Below are 25,261 nucleotides of genomic sequence, written 5' to 3'. Positions count from 1 at the left end.
CTTTTAAGGCAACTCTTACTTCCAAATAATATTTTAAATACTCATTTACCTATCATGGCAGCACAAGTATGAGCAAAAACAGTTGTGACCTGTCAAATTTTGATGAAGTATACTACAAGTAAGGGCACCCCTTTTTGCATTATTACACCAACCACTTTAAACATGTGCATCATAAAACACAGAGAACTGTCAGCACATCAGTACTATCATCTGAAAGCGATGTCAGAAAGAGAACCCTTCAGCGAATATACCTTCCTAGATTTCTTGTTGTGCAAAATGTAAATGTACTATATATGAGCTACATATATTTTTCAAACAGAAATTATAGAAAACTTAAGTCAAAAAAGTCAAAAAAGTTATATCATTGTTCTTGTAAGCTCAAGCATAGCTTTGCACATACCACCTGGAGTCTTACGGTGAATGGCGTCATCTGTTACACTTGAAAATCTGCCACCTGCTCTCAGTTCTGAAGCAGGTTCTGACCACTTCGAGACACACTGTTCAAACTTCGGAGTCACTACAGCATAACGAAGCAGCTCTTCATATTCATCCTGTCACAAAGTGATGACAAATAATTATAAAACTACAATTATATTTCTAAAAACAAGGTATATGTAGGAAGGAGTGGAAGTAGGTTTCGATAATTTTTGACAGGTTTATTATTAGTAGTATTATTATGGTGAAAACTAAGAGGATTTCCCTTAAAGTTGCAAAAGCCAGCTGTTTTCCTACCATGATCATAATAATTTATCTTTCTCTTGTTTCATGTCCACGTTCATTCCAATTACATCTAGATGCACTGTAATAGTTACACAGAAAGACTTTGCTAGATGCCAGAACTGGACACTATAATAGGCACTGTAAACAAAAACATGAACTAAAAAAAAAGTTCCAGACCATGTAAGGTATTAATCACCTGATACTATTTCTAAGCATTACTATTACTGCAAAGAAAAATATGTATTTCTATAGCCATGATAAAGATGCTACTGAACACAGTCACATTTCACATTCCACAACATTACAATTTCTTTGTTGGGAGTTCTAAAGCCAATCATCAAAAGAAATTTGATTATCCAGTATTGTCTTTAAATTATATATAATTATTCTCACCTTATATTACGCATTTTTTAAATTACACAGGTATAGGGAATATGTATATATAACTAATATAAAAGCTTTCCTGTTAAAAAGGTATAAACCAATCTAACTGGTATGTGGCATTATACTATGTACCAAAGTAAGCCAATTAACATTTTTTAGAACTCTCCTAGTTAAACAGATTTTCAGAATGAAAGTATTTAGAGTTCAAATTGAAACTGTGAACAATCTGTATTATAGCTTAAACATACAATCCAGTAATTAATTTAAAAAGTTCCAGTAGCATTTAAATGCTGAAACTGATCAAAGCCACTAATTAAACATTTGGGAAAAAAATGCCAGTTGGAAAGTACTAAACCAGGCCACTAGCAGTCATTTTTTCTTCACTTTATACTATCGTACTAATTTTGTTTAGTATTCTAATGAGGTCAAGCCTTAGAAACCAATTTCAATTGAAAAATTATTTTCCTCTTCAAGCTGGGGAAAGCTAGAGTGGAAACAATCAGTTACAGGTACCAATTACATGTAGTATGTTTTTGAATCTACCAGCTGAAAAGGATAATGTTTTAAAACTTTCAGTGTAACCCTTACATTTATGTGGGTTTCAGCTAAACAGTGAACTTTTTAAGAAGCTAGGTATCGTACATTTTAGCTGAATTCTAGTTTCCTTTCAAATTTCCATTTCCCATCTTCTAGCCCATCATGTTAAAATTAAAAGGCTAAATAAATGTATGTGAAGTATATAATTACAAACAAATAACACGGTATATCTTTTTGATAAGCAAAAGGAAGTATCACATTCCACGTAAAAGGTATAGTTAGTTGCAAATCAACAAGTTATCAATTTTTCCATATCCATATCTTCCTAAAGAAATACAGTTTTGATTTTATCAGATGTCAGGAGAAGAAAACAGATATCTTCAGATGAGTTATTCAACCAGGAACTACATGGAACTGTACAAAATTCCCTGCAGCAAAATTTCAGCAGAGTAAAAAAAGCCAATATATTAGTCTTTACCTTAACTCATCTAAATTAAATGATTGTGCAGAAGACATTAGATCACTTCTCTGTCTTCTTCAAAGAGATCGTGTGACCAAATAGCAACTTAAAACTAATTCTTCCCCCAAGCAAGTTAGTTTTCAGTCAGAGCTGATCCAGCTGCTTCCATGATTACTTTATCCAATTCAAGGGACATAGTAGGTAAGATGCCAGGTGCAAGTAGGTGGCTTATTTTGAGTCACCCAATTTAATCACTAGCACACAGTCTGTCTTACTATAGACATCCTGAGCACTCAAAATATACATATCAAGTTATGGCAGGAAATTTATCTAGTCTTTCAATTCCTAACACTCTTATTAAAACCCAAAGAATCCACTATGTGCAAGAATACACACACTCTTAGTCACCAACAGAAAGGGTCAATAGACAGCATCCAGTGAAAAATCTAGAAATACATGCTTATAAATTACAATATTACAACACTGTTGGAATGAAGTTGAAAGCAAATATAAAAAAAACCCACAGTATCCTAATTGTAACCAGAAACTTAGACACAAAAAAAATAATCCTGGAGACTGCAATAAGAATATGTAAGACAGGGAAATGGAAACATTAAGTGATTAAGTGTATTATCTCAATCTTAAATATTCCATAACAAGGATGCTGCAATTGGAATGCAATATTGACCAATAAGTTTTGAATAAAAACATAGTAAAATAAAATTAACAATGTATCTTTGGCTTGCTTACTATCTTTGTTCTGCTTTAAACAAAACTTTCAAGCCGTTCAACTACAAAAATTCTGTTAGAGCATAAAACTACAGGAATATAGTTCTAAGGCCTGAAGGTCAGAGGAGGTTTGATCATTTAATGCATACTACCTTGGTTTTGTAAAGTAAATAAATTAGTGTTGCAACGAGCAAAGGACACAAGAGCATTCAGAGGTTTGGGTTTTTTTCTTCCTTCTTAAGGCATTATAAAAATCTGCAGAGGCTGCATAGAATTTGTCCTTAGGATTGCAGTCAAGGTTACTAAACAACATGAAAAGAATGGATTGAATGGACAAAGTCCTCAATTATAAGTAAATGGAAGTTTTCTAAGAGCCAGTTGATTTTTTTTAATAAGGAGAAGGTAACAATCTGGCCTCTATTTAAAAGCATCAAATTATCAAAAAGGCCCAAACAAAACAAAACAAAAAAGGCCCTTCAAAATTATCTAAAAGGAGTAGAGTACTTCCCTGTCAATACTCCTATTGCTCATCTGTGACCCCAGTGTTCTTTTTCAACAGTAATGGACTCCTCTGAGGAGCAGCTAACGACTCTGGGCTTGTCTGCTTTGGAGAAAAGCAGGCTGAGGGGCAACCTCATTGCTCTCTGCAGCTTCCTGAGGAGGGGAAGTGGAGAGGGAGGTGCTGAGCTCTTCTCCCTGGGATCCAGTGATAGGATGTGTGGGAATGGTTCAAAGCTGTGCCAGCGGAGGTTTAGACTGGACATCAGGAAACATTTCTTTATCGAGTGGGTGGTCAAACACTGGAATGCGCTTCCTAGAGCAGTGGTCAATGACCCAAACCTGTCAATGTGTGAGGGACGTCTGGACAATGTGCTTTAACTTCTGGTCTGCCCTGAACTGGTCAGGCAGTTGGACTACGCGATCACTGTAGGTCCCTTTCAACTGAAAATATTCTATTCTAGACATGTTCTCAGTTGCAAAGCAGTAATTCATTAATATTAGTTTACTTTATCATTCTCTACAAGGTGGCTTTAGAACCTCCTTGATAATCAACCAGATCATAAAACAAAATTCTGGTCTTCCAAAATTTGTTGCACAATGCCTTCACCCTGTTTTCCAACTACAAAGGCATTGGAAACACAGATGAATTACTATTGCTGAACAAAGATTAAGAAAACTTATCCATGAGATATGACCACAAATGGAGAAGCATAGGAACTGCAGAAATGAATCGCCCATAAACAGGTAGTGTAAAAGGGACAAAGTCAATCCACATGAAGAGAAAAACCCCTTAATTTACAGCTTCTGCTGTACATGCCTATTCCACCAGGTGACAAAAGTGGAGATGCATTTCTACAGGGCAACTAGCAAAACTTATTTTTGTCAAGACTAGCCTGTTTTGGATAGAATCCTCTCAAAAGAAAAAAAACCCCACCCACTACTCAAATAGGAATAACCAATTATTAAAGGATCAAAATCTGCTGCTTTCAAAAGCATAGGACAAAGACTTTATCCAGTATCTTTGCATCCTCCCAAAAGAATGCTGAGCACAGAAAAGGAAAAACCCCCACTGTTATAGTTCCAGCACATCTTGGCATATTTGATGCAGGGGAAAAAAAAAAAAGTATTTCCTTTCTGAGATTAACTTGGCCACAGTTCTACTCCAAGGGCGATAAATCCATTAAAAAAAAAAATTCAGTTCTTACAACATCATGTAAGAAGCCTAACGCATAGATACATTTCATCCCTCAAAAATAATGCGTTTCTATCCTACTGTGTCAAATTTATGCTTCTTGATAAGACTTAACACACAAAAAATAACACCAGAAAAAAAGTAGTAAGAAAACTGTATTATTTTATTTGTTGCTGTCATTGATCAACCTCTTAAGTTTAGATAAGAATTTTCACATAAATTGAAACTCTTTGTGAAATGCATAAAAGGGAATCCAAGTGAAGATATTTTAATCTCAGATTTTTGTTTCGTTTGCTTCCTTTCACTAACATTTTTATTATTTTCCTGTACACATAAAACGTAAAAAAGATGCAAGTTTTGTTAGATTTCCTCATAATTTGCCAAACAAAATGCCATGACAGTGAACCAAATGAGATTGCCTCTTTCCTACCTGACAATCTGAAGAAACAGAACTGCCCCGCACAGAGTCTTTTGGCAAAACTGGACTTGTGCTTTTCTCCTCATCTGATGACATTCTGCACAAAGTTAGTCTATAAAACAGTAGAAGCTGAACTTCATTTTTCAGTTCCAACATGTTTAATGTATGTTCACCAACATTTTCCCCAGAAACACAGATTCTGCTGTAGAAACTACAACAACACCCATTTGGTGGGCTAAACCAATCGCATGGTCTCATTATATAATGCTAGGTACGAAACTGACTGATCCAAACCATACTCAAAACGATGAAAAGGCTTCCATTGACTTTAAAAGAAAACAAAGGAAGACCCAAAAGTAACAACATAAAAGTTTTCTCTTATTTTACATTAACTGAATAATACATAACACTTAATGATACACAATACAAAGTTTTACATGAATGGCAACTAAAATACACTGCTAGAGGAAAAAACTAAACAGATATATCAAGAATAACAGAAGCCTTAATTTACAGATACATTCCTGTGTCAATCCCTCCTTCTTATTCACACCATATTGTTTTGGAGCTTATCAGCTTGTTTCAGTACAAAATTCCTATAGAGTGACACAGGAATGACTAAGCTACACTGCAATTTCCCTCCCCTTCCCGAACTACCTCAGCCACAGCTCAAGCTGAGATGATGCCCTGAACACTCCAGTTCAATACCCTGAAGCCTTCACTTAGTGGCCAACATCAGTCTCCCTCCACTTCTTTGACTCTTCTTGCCTTATAGGCCCAGGAAGACGAACAGATATGGAAGGACAGGTAATGCCTTAGGTTCAGGTAATGTCAATGATTCCAGCAATTTCTAAGCACGATAGTGAGGTGTTCTTTGAACATTTGGGAAGCAGGCGATATGGCAGAAATGACAAGAAACTTGAAGACTTTCTGAAAGATATATGTGTTTTCTAATCTACCGTAGCCTTCTAAGTCCTTCAGTGAAGAACTAAAGCTCTTGTGATAAAACTTGATAGGATATAGGGAAAAAGAACTCTAAAGCATATGAGGGGGAATGAAAGGAATTACAGAATGAGTGGGAACTGAGTATTAAGCAAGGCAAATTTGTTAATGAATGAATGGCAGAGTGATATAGTTGCCTGATGCACATGATAAACAATCATCAGACACATTGAGAAGGGAGCTGTCAGAGAGTAAGCATGGGAAGACAACCACCATCAATAACAGAGGAACTGAGTGCTTGTACAATGTAGCAAACAACCATGCAAGGAAAATTTATTTTTAGAGAGACCTTTAAAACTGTCAATTATAATATTCTCAGTTGTTTTTTAAACAGATGCATTTTCTGACAGAAATGTTATTTTTAAATTGCTAGTTTTACTGTCATCAAATTGGCAGAAATATCCTTAAGCATCATCATCTTTTTTCAAAATGTCAAAAAATGCAATAATCTCATAGCTCTCTATGTAGGAATACAGATGGAAATTAATTGTCTTTTTGTTGTTTGAGCTATTCTAGATGCTGATTCTTCCTGCACCACAAAAGCTCTCTCTGCGACGGGTATCTACACCTTTCAGAATGGGAAGTTTGCTTCTGTGCTGAAGACGGACATTTCAAAAATGGTATAAAGAAAATTTTAAATGCTGAGATTTCCTGTAGCCCCAAGGTTCAAAAGACATGATTACTGTCTCCTTACTTCCCGCTGAGCCCTAATATACTGACCATGTCTTTTAAGTACAAAATATGAAGTCTTGGGGAGGTTTAGTACATACTTTTATGGCTGTATACCAGTGCGTAGATGAGAGAAGAAATACTAGATAGATGAAAGAAGAAATACTATCTTCCTCATCTCTTCCATGCTCATTGCCTCCTGTTCTGATAATTTTCTCCTTTCCTCTCTCCCACAAATGATTCCCGATCTGTTCCTTTAGTTTTGGCCTCTCTACCTAATCAAATAACTTTATACTAGCACACCCCCTTCCTTTAGTCAATAAATTCTTTTAATAGCAAACAAATACTTCTTCAATAATGTTAAAAAGTCAGCTTCAACTCCATATGCCTTCCCATTGATATAGTTTCTCAAATTGTGGGTCCTGCATACCCTAGAAGTCCTGGAGGTATTCAAACGTACCTGTGTGTGTGGGCATTAGGGAGGATCACAAAGGATCAACTGTCTAGCACTTAACAGGAATTAAAGGTGTACTTGCAGCCAGAAATTACAAATAGTGTTCTCTGTCCTTCTCAGTCCACTTAAAAAGAACTAAAGTACCATCAATTCTTCTGAGAAGCAGGAGGGCAAATGGAGTTTCACGTGAATGCAGATGACGCCAAGGAAGTGGAGGAGAGAGGTTTCTTCTGAAAAGTTTGTTCAATAACTTAAGGCCACTGTCCTGACTTCTGTTTTCAGTTTTCTGAGATCATGCCCTTGGCATTCAGTCTAGTGTATCTAGTTCTCTGCTTATCACTGAAACTACTCTCAAGTTTGTGGTCTTCCAAAACTCAAAGGTTCCTTCGTCACAAGTGATGCTACCTCTCCCCTCCAGGACACTCTTCCCTTCAAATCTGTAATTGCAGCTTACCTGTTTGATGTTGTCTTATAAAAGTCACTCACTGTCACCTCAGGCTCAGTGTGTTTGCCTCCTCTTCCCATCCCTTTTCTTTATACCCATGGACTAGCCCTCCACTGTGTTTGTCCATCTGGTCTACACCTGACTGCCTTTACTGACTTGAACACCATTTTAGATTCCACTAACAGGTTACTTAAAGTTCAAGCTTACTACTTAAAGTTCAAACTTTCCCCACATTTCTATGTTTTGCCTGTCTGTACGTACCTCTAATATTTGTGTCTAGAGTCTAACCTTGCATTTTGATTATTGCAACATTCCAGTGAAAATCTCAGTAAACCTAAAGTTCTAGAAATCTGCTTATGTACAAAACAAATTGGATTACTACAATAAATTAAGATAAATTAACTTCTTTTAAGCTGATGTTTACAGATATCATTGCCATGTCATGCTAAGAATAACTTGTCTGCTTTGATCTCAGTGAACAAGCACTAAGTTCAAGAAAACAGCAGGTAAGTTTCTAAAAGAGAAATCAAGGGATATTAAGTAAGACACCATCTCTGGGTCAACAAGTTGATTTGCTAAGCTGCAAATCATTATATGGTGAGAGACAAGTGAGAGGAGCATCTTCATGCTTACCATGTTCTTCTAATCTTCCCTGAGCATCTGCCAAAACATCTGCCTGACTTCATTAAAGAAAGATTCCTGTTAACAGCAGTAGTTTCTTCCAAACCATAAGTGTACAACCACAGTGCTAAGACAGCTACTTTTAGAAAGAGGATGCAACTATAAAGATCTTTGACCTGACTCACCATGGCTGCTCTCATCCTTACTTTTTAATTGCTTGAGCTGTGCTCAGGATTTTGTGCCTTAGGGTTTGTTTTTGACTAAAAGTGATGCTTCCCAAATAATTTAATGTTGCATTCAGATCACAGGACTCAACACCTAGGAAAGAGAACTACTCCATCTCCCAGTCACACCGGACATTTTCGTTTCCCTTAACTGTGCCCCCTTGCAAAGCAGCACTGCTCAGGTCCACGTTTTTAAGCTTCTCACCACAGCATCTCTGCAACTACCCCTTACGCCTGCAGAGCGGATACTACAGCGACCACCGCTGTCATGTCAACTAGCAACAGTAAGGACAAGCTGCAGGCTGTCACAAAGACACCTGGGAAGCACAGCCGGGTAGGCACACGGGTGGGCAGGCAGGAAGGAGCACAATTCCGAATGTGAACAGGAGATTTTTCTTTGTGTTTTTTTTAAGACAGGGCCTTTAAGGCAACCAGCCCAACTACCCGGGGGCTGGGGGTGCTCACAGGCCCCCTCAGAGAGCTATAGGAAGCTCGGGGGGGGGGTAGGGGGGGGCCAGAGAAGACTGGGGTTATGGAGAAGGTACTGTGGAAGTCACGGCCCCCCGGGGCGCAGCACCCCCGGCCGCCCACCACCACCCCCCTCTCACCTGCGGGCAGCAGCCGCCCCCGGCCGCCGAGCGAGACGGTTTCAAACTACCACAGCGGAAGAAGAAGCACCTCTCTGATAGGCTCAGGGTACGTTTACAAAGCATTCTCTGATTAGGCAGTTTGGCGGCAAAGTAGCCAATTAAATTGCTCAGCCGCGGGGCGGGCGTGCCAGTCCGTCCCATCGCCGTCCCTCTTTCGCCTACGGCCGCTTCGCCTCCCGCCGGCTTCTGCCTGTCAGCGGCTGCCGCGCACTGATTGGCGGCAGCATTCCCGGGGCTGGTGCGCGGGCCGCGGCCGGCCGTTGGCGGGGGCGTGACGGGCTGCGCGCGGGGCGGGGCGGGGCGGTCCGGTCCGGTCTTGTCTTGTCGTACCCTGAGGGGCGGGCGGTGGCTGGCGGGTGTTGCGGCCCCGCGAAAGCTGTGGTGCGTCCGTGGTCCCGGCCCGTGCCCCTTACCGAGCGCCAGAGTGGTGGCCAGTGGCTCTGTCGATGCGGGGAGGCGTAGGGGACTGTGCGAGCCTAAAAGTTTGGGCTAGGCAAGGTGGGTGAGCCTGGTGTTCTCCATGTTGGAGAACAGCTGCTGAAGGGCATTCCTGTGGAGAATGAAGATTTTTAAAAAAGAGGGTTCTTTGGTGGAACTACTTCCTTCTTAAACGGTTCCACCTATGCTAATTATGAAGCTAGAAAACCTTCCCGAGTAGGTGTTTTAAATAATTTTTGCAGTGATGTTACAGGAGGAGGTCTGGGCTTGTGGTTTCCAGCATTTCTCTCCAATCCAGCCTTGCTATAAACCCGTTTATAGGTAGACACGCTAAATGAATTCAGGTGTTAAATTCGGTCTGCCCTGTGGTAGAGCAGTGTGTAGTGCACCCCATCTGAGGCAAAGCTGCTTGGTCAGCAGTTGGAGCAGTAACTGCTCAGTGTGATCCCAGAGGGAATTGCTTTTATTGCTGTTATCTCAGGGCTTAAATAAACAGAAATTCAACACCAAGTTTTAAAGATTTTTGATCGTGCATCAAGGAGTAGAGAGTCCTGTTTGCTAGTCCTATTTATCCTGATACCATCTTAATTTTTCTTTTTGTAATGCAAGCTGTGACATAGAAAATCTTTCCAAAGTAACTTACAGCACTGAACTCTGGCTACAGCTGTACGATCTGGTATACTAGAGCCACAAACGTCCCAGTCAAGCTCCGTAGTATGTGAATATACCTTATATTGCACCAACGTTTTGTCTGATAACATTAGAAAGATAGTACAGACATAAAATATCCAAACATCCACAGAATTATAATTTATAATTTGCCCTTTATAAATGTTTACAGCAATATATGTATCTTCTAGAATCTTTTGCATCTGTGAAACAAGTAAGGAAACCAGAAAAATTCACCTCTCGTAGAGGCATTAAGTTCTCCTAAAGTAAGCCTTTTTCCATATCAAAAGGCCTACTTCAATGTTTGGTTATTGCAGCATCCAGTTAATTGCCAACTTTACCTGATGCAAAGCTTCACTAATGTGGAGTGTTTTTGTTTCTGCTGCTTCCTACTCTTAGGTCTGAGCCATGATCAAACCCAAGACTTCAGTTCCTCTTTTTAGAGTACTTTCAAACTGTGTAAGATATATTAATGCAAAAATGTCTACTTTCTAGGTCATCTCTAAAAAAAAGACCACCACAGCCTCTAGATCAATTAATAGTTTTAAATGATCCCAGGGATGATTTGGTAAAGTTAGTAGGCTGGTAGAAATATTATATTTGTCCTTTTTTTTTTGAACAGATTTTTTTCAGGGATTTCAAGATAAATCTTTTATCATGGCATATATCAGGTATATTTTTTACATCTTCATAACCTCCCTGTTTTTATATATGTTGCACTGTTCTCTGTTGTATTTATAATGTGTTTATGTATTTTTGATGCAAAATTGATTGCCCAAATCCTACCTCAAGCTCAGCCCTGATCACAACCAGGTGGCTGATGTCTGTATAGGCATCAACATAAGATATTTCCTTACCCCAGTCATATGCTTTCATACAGTAAACTAAATTCTTCATTCCTACTTTTCTGAAACTTTATCTTTAATCCTAGTCATAACTTCAATCTGTTGCAAGGGACCAACAACTGTCAGAATTGACAGAAAGCATTGTCCCTTATCAGCCTCAATTCTCCATTCTAGCAATTTACACAGTAAGCATCTGTTAACTTGAGGTATTCTGTTTTTCTTTTCTAAATACTTAATCATAATTTCAGTTTAGCATTAGCTAAAGAGAGGTGCTGACTTTGTTAATATTAAATGCTTTAGCAATTGGCACTTACCACCATTTGACTTTCCCTTAGGCCTAGGAGCTCAAGGAATAAAGCAGATTTACCATATTTTTCCATAAATTTGTAACCCTCATTAAACCTACAATCTTTCCTAGGTTATAATAAAAGAAGATAAGCATCTTCTAAAATTAATTTTAAATCATTCCCTACCTACTAATACTACTATGGGTCCAGCAGTGTAGCCTGTTGAGGATCCTGCAATGAGCCAAACACTTCAGCTCTTGATTACCAAACGATAACCCAGCCCCAACCTTAAACCTTGTCTAAGTCTTAACCAGTACATCCATATTTGTTCCAAACCCAAACATAATATATTCGCCCTTGCCTGTGTTAGCTTCCATCTTAGCCAAGTACATATTCAGAACTGAGCAATAAACAGACATTTGGTTATTCCTTTTACAAAACTTGGCCCTAAGAACATCCCTGCTTTTAGTCTTGGCCATAGCCAAGTTAGAAATGTCTGCACTAAAACCTAAACACAAAGAATTCGTTATATGGTCATAAGCTGCATTTATTGTCTGAGACCTAGGATGGGACCTTCTTTTGGCAGAAGTGACAAGTGTGTGATTGGGTTTGCTGGACAGGAGCTTTATTAGCCTCTGGTTATGACTGAAAATGGGCAAGGAGTTAGGTTTGGTTTTGAACCCAGCAGGGTTTGAAGACGAGTTTCATTCCAGGATACCGTGAGGTCTCCAGGAAGGGGATGGAGGATGTTATCTATAGAAATGACTGGCTGCTCACTGTTTTTGTGTTTTTTATGGAATTTGATTAAGAATAGTTTGGAGACATATTTTGAGTTAGGATTTAGAGAAAGTGTCAACAGAGGGCTGTTTTTAACTGCAGCATCTGGTAAGGCCTGCATGATTTGATGAGCAAAAACTCCAGCCTGAGTAACTCCTCGTTATCGTGCAGTCATAGCGTTTCATTAAAGCCTACAATGACGCTTGCTGAGGTTAGTTTCCAGAAAAGCAGAATGGAAGGATAGCATTTGCTGATGGAATGTAGTAAGCATGAAGGAGCAGATGGTTTCAGAGAAACATCTTTTTTTAATTGATTTGGTTGTAAGTATGTACAATAAGGTCTTCAGTTCCAGTTAGAGTTAAATTTGGGGTAAAGAGGAACTGCATTTGTAAGACCTGCATGAATAGGAAGAGCGCTGGCCTCAGAGCTTGTCCTGGCACTATTCCTTTTTTTTTTTTGAATACTAAGCTGAACCTAACATCCAGTTGTAATCATGTCTTGGTGACCAATGCCTACACCAAAGCAAGGCATAATCTATTTTCCGTTGCCACAACTGACTTTTCTGCAAGGTCACAGCTGAGGGAGGATTTTGTAATAAACCAAACTATTCCTGGACAAAAGGGAGTAGGGTTGTTACTGTACCCTGACATGAATTTGTAGGATTGGACCATCCCTAAACTCTAAAATAAGGGTCATGAGGAATAACACTGTTTGTCACTGGACTGAGTTGGCCTCCATATCAAAGGGCAGGAGACACAGTGGCATTTGTAGTCATGAAGTGTGGCAGGATATCTGGTCACAGGACTTCCTCTACCCATATCTCTAGTATTTAAAAGGCAATATAGTTAAAAGCAAGAGAAAAGTTCCTCCAAAGGGCAATTTTAGATCACCATATCCAAACAAGCTTTTCTGACCCCTCTAACTACTAACAATCAGCCTCCAGATTTACGTATTTGTTTGGTGTTTGAAATAAGGTCATGTGAATGTAGAACTACTGCAGTGTTTTGAAATGCTTGTCAACGTCTAACTTTTCAACAAGGCATATGTTTGTCTGGTGCATGTTAGTGAAACAGAGCACAAGTTCCTTGTCTCAGACCCAATAATGTAAGAGTACTATTCAAAATAGAGAGATGGCATATGCTTCTATCACTCCGTTCATGCTAATTTGTGTTGTACGCTGCTGGTGTAAAAAATATGATGAATCTTTCCGCATAAAATAGTTTTTTAAATACCTGACTGCCATTGGCACATAAGACATAGCCTTTAAATGTGTGTTTAGTTTTCAGTCTTACATCTTTGGGAAAATGCAGACATTTGAAAATTGAAGGAGATTGCAATGGGTACTCAAACCAGTCTTTGTGATGCAAACATCTACTGCTACTTTGTAATTAGATGGATAAAAAGCAAAGGAGATCAAATGGTATAAAGCTGATTACTAGTATAAAGAGATAATTGTAGATAGAGAGCGAGCAATGAAATGACAATAATTACCCTACTCCCACACTGTGGATTTTATGGACTATCTGATAAAATCTTCTGTTGAAACTTTCTGATTCTGAATTGTATATCAAAAATACTAGTCGTCTTTAATGTTGGATTTTATAGTACAATAGAACGTACAATTATTTTAACAGAGGGAAGGAGATTCTTCCATGCTTTTATGACCACTGATGTTCATATGCTGCTCCAGCCAAGCAAATGCCGCAGCAGTGATTTGAGCCAGGAAAAGTACAGTCATCTGTGCAGACTAGGAATTAATTTTGGAACTGTTACTGTCCTGTGCTTTTCTGAAGGAAACAGGGAGAAGGGAGGCAGGAGGAAGGAGATTGAACTGATTTGATAGCATTAACACATCTACAAAGGGTCATCTTTGTGTGGTTGTTGAAACAGTTTTTGAAGGATTCAAAGTGCAAAGTAAATGTAGTCTAGTTTATATAAAATATACATGAATTTTAGCTTTGTCTGTAATTCTATAGCTTGTTGAAATACCTTTTCAGTGCTTTTCCTGTTTTTCCCCTATATCTATCATGATTACTGTGATGGAAAAGCAGATGCTTTGTGATAACTTAAGTGTGCATACTGGAGTGATTACTGTTTGACTCTACCAGATTAACTATTTGGCCGTTTACTGTGTCAACACAAGGTCTGTCTCCTCTTATGCGCAGTGTTAGATGCAGCTCTGGCCTCTAGGTAGATCTGTGCCTTGTACAATATAGTCTCGTGATCTCTCTTCTGCTCCATGGCTCCACATGCCTCAGACAGAAGCATCGAGTGTTGGGAGGCGAAGAGCCAGGCAGAAGGCACTGAGCTGCATCCTTTGGGGCTTTACATTCAAAGGACTGTCACATTATGGCTACTGCCTTCTGCAGTGGGGCCTTCATAATTGTGTAGTCCAGGACCATTCCTTTCCCATCATGTGAACTGAAATAATAAACATAGTTGATTGGCAGATCACCCATTTCATGATCCAAATTGAAATTTTTGTTCCAACTGAAATAAAGAAACACTTTCAAAATACCAGCATTTTGTGCACAATTGAAATCCTAATTTTAGACAAAAAATAATGGCTAAAGATAATGCATATGGGCACTATGACAGTGCTGTTCCACATATTTTGGAAGCTACTGGCATTCTTTTCTTGTGACAATGATGATAGTAACGGTCATATCCTGTGAATATGGAACACCTCAGTGTTAAAGTTCTTCTACCCAATATCCCACTCTCCCCATGTAGAAATGCTGTTCTGACCATGTCATCTGTTATATAAAGGTCAGTGCATATGTCTAGTATATATCCTTTTCAGAGAAAACGTGAATTGCAGATAGTATTGAGAGATTTAAAATAGTCTGGAGTCTAGTGTTTGCTATGCCTGAAAATACATTCTCCCATTTTTTTTTCACAGGTAGGCTTATAGGTTGACAGGCACTTACATGACAGTGTTTGTTGATGAGCCTATACATGCTATAGGCCTAGTGAATGTGTTCATATATGCTTAAAAGTTTCTCCTAGGGCATCTGAATTTTTTCATGAGTAACCTTTTCCACATAAGTCAGTCAGTCTTTTCCCCATCAGTAACAGAACCTATCATGACTGGTTTTGAATGGATTTTGCACGAATTGCAAGAAAGGTTTTTCTACCACAATGACATGTTGGCATGTTAGATAAAGATTTTCAGTTACATGGAAAAAAGTGCTTCTCTTGCAGTGGATTGAGTAACAATACATTCACCTGTTTTTCAAGCCTCTAACTTTTTTCCAACGTGATACCACACATGAAACTGGTCTGTAGGCTTTGGGTGAATTTAAGGAGAATGCTCCCCTCAAGATTATTTAATCTTCCTTTGGCAGATTTTTTTCCTCAAGCTAGAGAAATACCAGCAATTTGTGCTGTGTTTAGTCTTTAGTGGGAGAAATAGGAGACCAGCTGATTAAAAGGAAGTAATTTCAAAGATTGTTCTATCCCAAATATTGAAAAGAATTGGAATGGAAGAAGCCTGAATATTCTTGCTTGTACTCTGTATTCTAAATTCTGTTCTGTGGCTATATATGACTTCAGTAATCAGCTCTTGCTCTGTGGCAAATAATGGTAGCAGTACAGTGGCTAGAATATACTGTTTCAGTCAAATAATCAGCTATGTAAAGCACTTAATAGCAATGCATTATTTATATTTTTAATGTTAATAATTTCTGTTGCAAACTTCTGAATTGAAAAAAACCTGTAAGCAGCTTGATAAAGTTTTACAATGCCATGGATACTCTGCATAAACCAGAACAGCCTTATAAGTCATGGGGTCATGGGTATGTTCCTGCTATAAGAAACACTCTTGAACTGGTCCAAAAAAGACCTGTCAACAATTTTGCCAAAAAGCACCTGGAATATTTTGGTGGTAATGCTACTTTTCTCCTTTTAAACTGTAGGGAACAGGTGATCAGTTAAATCTCTTCTGATAGGAAATCAAAAGATAAACATCCCTAGAGATCTTTCAGTGGCAGGGTGCACATGTAGAACATATTTGTGATGACATACTTTGCTGGAGGGACAGTAGAACACCACTGAGTATTGAATGACCATAAAATGCACAGCATCAGCTTCTTTCAAGACTAGCATTAAGGCTGCCCATAAATCTGCTATTGAAAATCATATCTGAAGAAAGAATACTTGTTTTGGTTTTGTGATTGTTCCTCACAGCAGCTTACAGGGTTTTAAAGAAAGGTAAAACTCTATTTCTTATAGGAGTCTATAGAAAGCGGCTGGCAGCAATTAAACTGTTTTCTCTGAAAACAAGTAAAAGGTTTTCCAAGCTTAATTATATTAACGATCTATTCCTAAGGAAAACACAATCTTTATAAATAAAAATTGTGATGTTTATTGCTGTCTTTAAAAAAATCTGTGCACTGTACTTGCTTTACCACTTTTAAGAGGTTCTTTGTGCAAAGGAATCCTAGGCAGGTTATTTGAATGAGGTTTCCATTATAAAGCACAGATCCATTTGGCAAATGATGTGCAAGAAAAGCTTGAAATGATTAATGTGAAGCAGACTTTCATCCTCCCTCTAAGAGCAGCCCATTTACATGAGCGATTGTATAACAGTCATAATGTTTCAGCGTCTCTCCAGTATCTTATGGCAGGATCAACATGTTAGCTGTTGACAGCTGTAGATATGTATGTTTGCATTCCGGTTTGAGAGCTGCCAGCTCCTTTGCCTGTAGCCATCACTCTCTCTCTCCCCTTTCTCAGGCAGGTTGCAGTCCCTGTGCTTGCCCGCTCCGCATCATCGCAGACTGAAGGGCAGGTTTTTTTCCTCAGAGCTGATTTCTTCCCAAGCCGTGAGTCAGCAAGCAAGGGAACTGACGACATTGCCGGGATGGTCCACGCAGAGATGTGCCTCTGCAGTGACGCAGCCTTTGCTCATACAGGAATCAGCAAGGATTTTTACATCACCTCTGCACCAGGTGGCAATATATCACGCTACTCTGCTCGCGAACTGGATTTAAAGAAACAAACACTCATAATGTGGAGCAGCCTGTATAATTCAGTCAGCACAGAAAGGAAAAATCAGCTTTAGGTGTTGAATCCTCACTTGTTCATATTCTGTCCACTGCTTATACCCCTGACCCACGGCTCTTTTATTCAGCTTTAAAGGAGCTTTGCCATTTTAAAGAGCTCTGAAAACTCTCCGGTCAGCTTGAGGTGTTGTGACATTCAGCTATAGGATAGTTCTCTAGACATGTCCCAGGACTCAGAGTGTACTAGGTTGAAGCTTGAGCTTGCATTGCTTAATATGTAGAAACACAAAGCTGTCTAAAAGCCACCATCTGTTGTCCCACTGTGCTCGCCAGGATGAGAAATCGACAAAGATCACTTCAGTCAGTTTGGTCCCTCTCCTTTAGGTCACACACACCTAGAATATGACCAAGTATTTTGTATGTAGAGCTGTAGAATTTTCTAGAATTTGGGGCTTAGTGGAAACTTTTGCTCTTTTAACAGTCCCAAGATAAGACTCTGTACTGATATAAGCAACTGTTCTTGATTACTCCTAGAGTCACGAACATAGTAGCAATATCCTGGCTCTGCTAACCTTTCCTTTTTTTTTGGAAATCAGATTAAGTGTTTCTGGAATTTGTATTGTTATATATAAATGTAACATAATTATATAATATTATATAATAATGCTAATAATGATTATAATACAATAAAATAATATAGTATTATATTAATGTTGACAAAGACTGGTGGAATACCATTAACTGAAAGGAAGGAATTAGCTTAATTAGATGGTCTAGATGGTGTAAGAGTGTACACCAGAGGTACCTTTTTAAGTTTTAGAGAGGATTGTTGGCATTCATTTTAAGATGCAAAATACTACACATTATGACAGTTTTTTCTTTCAAATTTTCTGGTGCCTAGTTAACAAAAAAGTTCTCTCTGCTAATAAAGAAAGATTCCTAGTCTTTCAAGGACCAGCACCCCCAATTCAGACTGTAATAAAAACTTAGGTTGCTATTAAAATGCCTTTCAAACAACTGTTCAGAAAGGCTGCCTATCTGTATATGTCTGTGACATTCAGGCTGAAATGTTTTGCATGGTATTCATCCTGCTAACTTAAGGCCTTTTTATTGCAGACATCTTCTTCAGGGCTATTCATTCTGGATTCCCCTTATAGTTGCTTAAGGGACATCTAACTTAGCCTCATCTGAAAAGTCTTTTAGTCTTTTATAGTCCTAGCAGAGAAACAAGTGCCTGCAGGGTTCAGTTGATCTCATACATTTCCGAAAGGTCAGATGAATTATACCACAGAAGTGCTTATCTCTCTGTTGCGACTACAAAGAGAGTCTAGACAACTAGTTCAGATATCAACATTTTAGATATTTGCATTTGTTCAGATGATTCCTATCTTTTGAATTTAATTGTACTTCATATGGAACTACAGACTCTCAAGAGTATTTGATTATTAAAACCCAGAATTTGTCAGTTTGGCACCTAAATTCTGTAAGCCTGGCTTAAATATTGGTCTGAGTAATTTTAATCCATTTTTGGAGTAAGTAGACTCAAGTCCTGATACATCATGTAGAGGGATGAATCTGGTAGGGCCTGTCTGACTCTGTTCCAGAGCACTGTGTTAATATAATAAAAACATGGTAAAAGCAATGCAAGGGAAGAGTCTTTGTTAAAGGTTTAAATGGCTTATGCTGTGAGGTTTGTACAGCAAAGGTAAGAAACAAAATGTACCTGTGGTTAAATAAAAGTTTGTGAAGTATTTAAAATGCAAACAACAAGTAAACTGACAAATGAGACACTTACGGAAGACACATATTGTGGAAGAGAATGGGAAGATAAAAGGTATATGAAAGAAATGATATAGACAAAATCTAATACATGATCATGAACTGAAATTAAGGGAGTAAAAAGGCTTATGGAAAGTTTTGCAGTCTTAAATGAAAGAAGAAGGAGAGAGAGGAAGGTAGAGACGTGTGTAGATAAGCGACAACATTTTAGGCAGAATGTCAAAAGCTTTGACACTAAGGTGAAGCCAAACAGAATCAGTGACAGGGTGGAATCTAAGCTTGTATGGGACTACTTTACAATAAATTGATTAATCAGCAAAGTCCAAGGCTACTGTTCTGGAAATCCTGCAAGAATAACTGGGTTTTAATTATTAATTTTTGGACTCCATAAGCTATCACTTAGCAAAGTTTTCTTATTTCAAGGAGACTAGCAGTGCAGGGTAAAATAAACACTGCCTGGCATTCACAGACCATCTCTGATTATCTTTACAAGAAGACTTTGAGACAGTGATTGGAGATTGAAGTGGCAAATGTAGATACATTTGTATTTATCTACATTTCTAAATGTAGAAAATGTATTGTGATGTACATAAAACCAGCCCCAACTTTACACATAATGTGTTGGATTTTGAGCTGCCCATCTTTACTCAGGAACAAGGTCTTCAATTTACAACAGATTTTATGAGAACAGGAGTTTGGTGCTTACCAGTTGTTCTGCCTTCCTCTTAAAAAAGCTACAGTCAAACTGGAAAAAGTTCGAAGAAAGGTAAAAAGGATGATCTACAGTATGAAGTGGCTACAATACGAAGAACAATTAGGAAAACGAGAGTTCTTCATCCTAGAGAAAGGCTATTCTATGGTAATGTAACACAAGACTAAAAAACCCCAAGTGGTATGAAGGTGGTGCATTAGGGATTTCTTGTTTTCTCTCTCTTCCAGTAAAAAAGCTAGGGAGCATCAATTGAAGCTAACAGAAGCCTTATTCAAAGCAAACAAGAAGACTTGGTTCTTCATCTTGTTTTAGCATCTGTAATATCTTTTGCAAGAAGCTCCACAAATTCACTTTACAAAGTTTACATGCATTCAGGGGAAGAGTGGTCAAGTTCATGGAAGGAAAATCCGCCTATACCTATTGAATACAAAGATATTGTCTCTGACTGAGGAAGTCCCAATGTTATATATTTTTGGAGCTTAAGGAGATCATGTGGGAGAAGTCCCACTACGTGCCCTATTGCTCTCTTTTTACTTTGGGTGCTCTTTTGGAGACAGGATACTAAGCTTGATGAATCACTAGCCTTTGCTCTCACCTGGAATCACAATTATGTTAGAAACAGTGCTGATTTTAAATAATGATGGATTTAACTGATTGTGTCAAAATAGATTTACAACAAAAGTATGTAATTTATATTGAGATACTTTTCAGGTAAATATATGAAATTTGTCAGATTTCATTTAAGGTAGAGTGAATGCCTTTTATTCTGTGTGTGAATTACAGTTGTCCTTATTGTCATCTCGGGAGCATGCTTAAGAAGAAGTTGAAAGTTTTTAAATATGTCAGTCCTGTAGCATAAACAGTGAAGATGATAAATAGGAGAAAAAATGGTGAAGGGATATGTTACCTTTAACTCTGCTGTTTTCTAGTTTTCTTCCCATAAATACATATTTTGCTTCTCTTTTTGGTTTAGTTTGCTAGGTTTTGTTTAATTTGTTATCTCTCACTTGCTTTAGATGAGCAGTAAGTGTAGTAGTGCCAAAACCAAGAACTTTCTATTTTCCATTTTTATCAGTGTGTTTCTTTTCCATTTACGGCAGAGCTTATCTACTCAGTAGTACCAAATCTGTGGTAAGTGCTGCAATCACTCACATTTTCCTGCTTGCCTTCTTCAGGATTGCAGATTATACGCTTTCCAGCATGTTATGTGAATACAGATGGCTCTTCTATTTGTGGGAAAGACAAGCACAGTAATAGAAATTTGACCTGGAAGAAGAAAGCAAAAGGAAACAAACAACTGTTTCCTTTGATGGTGTCGTGGCAGTGTATGGGAGACTTGAGAGGGACAAGGCACTTCTTCAATGTAATTTTCATTTTAATAGAATTTTTGAATGTGTGAGCATAAAAGTAGTTAGCATTACCTGCCCTACAGTCTTGTATCTGGTATGATGCAGAAAGTGAGAAGTAACATACAGATTAGCATTCATTTGAAGGTGAGCTGCTTATATTCGATTACATATATCTATTAATATGAAGACACTAATTTAGAACACCTTTAAAGATATTAAATTTCTCTACCATCAAGCTATACTCACTAAAGCCTATTGTGATACTGCCACGTGGGAATTTCTTTTTGCAGTAGTTGGAAACATACCACCCATCTGTAGGCAGACATTAAAGTTCTCTGAGCTTTCTTTTCCATTACATAATTAATCAGTACTCAAAAGTTATGCTGAAAAAGAGTTTTTCAGCAGACAACCTGCAAAAAATAGCATATCAAGACTCTTTGTCAAAGTGTGCATAGTCATCAGTGACTGAAAGATTGTAGTAGAAAACAGGCCTTTAAAGAATGCCTCAAATGGATGAGCTCTTGTGTTAAGTAAGTCTTGTTGTGTTGAAATAGAGAAATTAGTTCCAGTAATGTATCTGACCAGTACAGTATTGGTATGTGTTAGTGCCAGTCTCTTTTTGGGGTATAAGTTGACTTTGATGGATGGTAGCTAGGGGCAGGAGGAAAAACTGGAGAAGGAGATGCAGCAGAGGACTAGAAAACCTTAAAAATTATAACTCTCTTAGTCTGGACAAAGACAGAAGCCAATGCAAAAGCAACCAATCCACCTCTCCCTTAAAAAAAAAAAAGAAAAAAAAAGAAAAAAGGAAAGAAGGAGGTGCTCCATGCCAATTTAGAAGACATTGTAAACATTTGGGATGAGATTCTGATTTAGTTGTACAACTCAGACTTACATCTGAGCTAGAATTCAAAACTCCCTTTCCCACCTCCCACTCCAAAACTCCCATCAGTGGAGAGAAACATGCATGTTTAATGTGTGATTTATTTCATCCTGAAGCGGAAATCTAAAACCTGTTACAGGACTCAGGTGACTAGTTCAGATGCAGACATCTAAAGCTAAGCAAGAAGAATTCCATTCTTTGTCTGTGTAAGGGTGCCCTTACTGTGCTGTTGTGCAGGAAGAGGAAAATGAGTGAGGAGAAAAGAAGTTTATTTTTCAGATTTGAGTTCAGGAGACACAATATTCATGATCTTGTTTTCATGAGAATGTTACATTGGGAGATTGATCACTATCGCTTCTTTAGCTTAACAGAATCACAGTTGCATGTATTGACACCTGAAAGAAGGAGACAGCCTGAAAAGAAGTATAAAAGCAGCATGGAAGTTTGTAATGAGGAGGAAGAGATCTTGGACTGGAAACAGGGATACTCAGAATGTGGTTTGACACAGTGAGGAGTTGCTCTGCTGGCGTCAAAACGTCTGCCTAAGCAAGAAGCATCCTCCCTGTTGGACACGGTGAAGTGTCTGCATCCAGCTAGTGAACTGTCAATACAGGCTGCAGCAATACATACCCACACTTGGGGTGTGCATATATATGAAGTTGTGGGGTGCTTTCACACTGGTGTGTGATTCAGTGAGTTGTAAGGAGCCACACAGATGCACAGAAAGCTAGAACAGCCACACCTCTAGCAGGAGATGTGTAAGGAGGGGAACCAACGCTCCCAAATGAGGGGAGTGTGCTTGTAACTACTCACAGGTCCTATAAGAAAGAGGTGAGCACGTGTAACTGTGTTCATGTGTAATTAGAGCTTTTTGAGTGGGGTTGTTGTAGGAGGTTGGTTTTGTATGTGTTTATTACAAACATTTCATATGCATCTAATATTGTGGTTTATTAGCATTTTGTATGCATCTAATATTGTGGTTTACTTGTATTGCTGAATCTTAAATATACAGCTCACTGATTACTGCTTAATTACATGTTGTTAGTAAATTGCTTCAATTCTGATTTTGGTGTAAACTGAGCAGTTTTTCCCTGTGATAAGGTATCATGTTTAGCAGAAGAATTCTGAGGCCAGTATACTGTTACTGCTGCTGTGCTGTAAGCACAGCCGTGGAGTATAGCACCACAGAAAAGGAAGGACATATTTCTGCTGTAGAGTAATAGCAACGTTAATAGCTAGGTGATAAATAAGTTTTTGGTCTATGATGAGATCTTGCCCGTCTCTGAAACACCTACCATTGAAACTTTTAAAATTTTGCCTATGAAAATATGAAATAAGGGTCTTAGGTTCATATCAGTTAACTTATAGTAGTTCTTGAGGGATAGAGGAGAATCCTTCTAAAACTAGGAGCTTGATTAAGAAACATAATTCAGGAAAGAAAGAGCATAGTTCATTCATTATGACTTGAATAAAAAGGGAAGTAGAACAAGCATTACTGATGGTAATTAATAATGCACCAAGAACATTTCCTGTGAGACGCTATGTGAAGTGCTGCATTCTACAGTTTTGTGATGAACAGATTCTTCAAAGACAAAGTCTTGATTAAAACCTTGGAAATAAAAGAGATAACTGAGTAATAGTTGGAATCAATTTTCCTTTGGTTAGGTGACATAGTTAAGATATGTTTCATTCCATTTGTAGAGTTCGTATCAAGTTCATAGTCTTTAGCTTTTAAAATGTTATGACAATTTTCCTTGACTTAAAGCTTTAAACTTCCCCATTTGAGATACTATGTGTGAGTAGATTTTGATTTTAAAGAGCATTGTTAAAAAGCCCTGAAGCTATGTGTACAGTAAGCCAAGACTAATTTGTGTTGAGACTTTTAACATACTTTGAGGAAATAAGGCATTGTCTTAGCCATAGCTGTGAAGCACACTTGTGCAATCCTTAAATAGTTAAATTTTTAGTCATTAAGACATTATTTGCAAGATTGCGTCCTAATTTTCTTCTTCATGTTGCCTCATGCTGCAGTTTTATCATTTCAGTTTTAGTTCTTACAAAGATACTGGTGTGTCTTGAAAAGAACATTTTTCTTTACTTCTAAAGGGAGCAATTGAAATGTGATAGTAAGTAGATTGCATAAAGACTCTAACTAGCTGGTGGCCTTAGCAACCCTTAAGAAAACTCACATTTTCATGCAAAAACTAGTTTTTTCTTCTTTTTTTCTGATCATGCAGACATAGCATTGCATCAGTGCAGAACAGTTAAGTATTATAATCACTGATATTATTTGGCAAGAATATATCACATCTAGATGCTGTTAGAGTCCTGTTTGGATTTCTGTATACAGAATGCAGATGGGACATCAGGCTGGCAGCTCTGTAGCTTATTTTATTCCTTGTACCTAAGGGACAATTTTAAATTTAAAAGTGTTTATATGTTATTACATATTTAATCAGAGATGGGGATTTTGGCCAGCCCTTCAATGATATGGACTCTTCAATTTTCTCTATGTCATAATGACTGCGTCTGTTTCCAGCATTAGGCAGGCATCGTTCTCTTTTTTTATGTACAGAAAATCAGAATTTCCTGAGATACTCCTGCCTATCCATGCTAATATTTGATAAAGAGAAGGATCTAATGTTCCTGACAGAGAAAATAATTGATATTAAGGAGTTCTGGGTTGTTGCTTGATATCCTAATATGTTTGTGAAGCACTTTGAAATCTTGCTAGAAAATATACTAATACGTACAGCAAAGTATACCTATTTGTTAGGTAATCATTATTCATAACGAGTAATCAGATCTAACACACTTTTTCATCTGTTTGTCTTTTTATTTACTCCTTCTACATTCAGGTCATGAACACTGTTCAGTGAGACCAGCAGCTCAACAGCATGAGAAATGGTAAATTTGAAAGGAGAGCTTCAGGAAACCAAGCAAATTCCTAACTCTGCTCATGGCTGGGAAAGCTACAAGGTATATGGGTTCTTAATTAATGACTTTGAGAGACATTAACTGTTCTGTTCTTTTTTAACCACATGCAGAAGCCTACATTTCTAATGCCTTAGAGTGGATCCAGGGTTATAATTTGTTTGACTAATTGATTTATTGCTATAGTACATCTTCCAAAAGCTACGTTTTTCCTTTTTTATGAATGTCTGGTTGTAGCTTACCTTAACAGAGCAGTCCTTACGCAGTTAATTTCACATTTAGGAAAGCCTTCTTTAGTGCCAGACCATCACCAGAAAATTCTGATACAGCTTCTCCCAGTAGTCAGTACTAATGTGATGGTTATACTTGTCAGGCTTATTACAATTATTCTATTTGAATTTATTTTTTCTTGAGGTTACATGAATTTTAGCATTCATAGGAAGTTAAAACTATTTTTATCCTTTTATCTGATCTCACTTATCTTCCCATTACACAATGTTTATTATTAAGTTCCTTTCAAATTTGGTCATGGATATTTCAGTTATGCTGTACTGCAGATTTAGCACTTTCACACTG

At 37.9% G+C, this 25,261-nt stretch overlaps 1 protein-coding gene and 1 long non-coding RNA gene across 12 annotated transcripts in view; one reads left to right on the top strand and one right to left on the bottom strand.

Moving 5' to 3' along the window:
- Positions 1-9,092, bottom strand: part of POC5 (POC5 centriolar protein) — a 33,517-nt gene extending 24,425 nt beyond the window's left edge. For 3 of the 10 annotated variants that reach the window (XM_075527032.1, XM_075527039.1, XM_075527037.1), the window contains exons 1-2: positions 8,965-9,084; positions 401-551 (exon numbers count right to left, since the gene is read on the bottom strand). In XM_075527032.1, the coding sequence (XP_075383147.1) occupies positions 401-551; positions 8,965-9,069 (256 nt within the window). In that variant the 5' untranslated portion in view covers positions 9,070-9,084. Of the gene's footprint in view, positions 1-400; positions 552-4,953; positions 5,054-8,964 lie in introns of those variants that run through there. The other 7 variants (XM_075527033.1, XM_075527038.1, XM_075527035.1 and 4 more) reach the window with 6 other exon arrangements.
- LOC142421871 (uncharacterized) lies at positions 5,612-25,001 on the top strand. 2 transcript variants are annotated; one of them, XR_012778995.1, is made up of 7 exons: positions 5,612-5,748; positions 6,460-6,563; positions 7,187-7,289; positions 8,434-8,690; positions 10,736-10,784; positions 16,760-20,882; positions 24,610-25,001. It is a non-coding gene; the product is annotated as an uncharacterized LOC142421871 (long non-coding RNA). The 2 variants fall into 2 exon arrangements; XR_012778994.1 differs by lacking the exons at positions 7,187-7,289; positions 8,434-8,690.
- Positions 25,002-25,261: the final 260 nt, after the last annotated feature.

The sequence above is a fragment of the Mycteria americana genome, chromosome Z, assembly GCF_035582795.1.
Source record: "Mycteria americana isolate JAX WOST 10 ecotype Jacksonville Zoo and Gardens chromosome Z, USCA_MyAme_1.0, whole genome shotgun sequence".
NCBI classification, from domain to species: Eukaryota; Metazoa; Chordata; class Aves; order Ciconiiformes; family Ciconiidae; genus Mycteria; species Mycteria americana.
The sequence above is the reverse complement of the archived record's forward strand: the minus strand, read 5'-3'. Positions and strand labels throughout refer to the sequence as shown.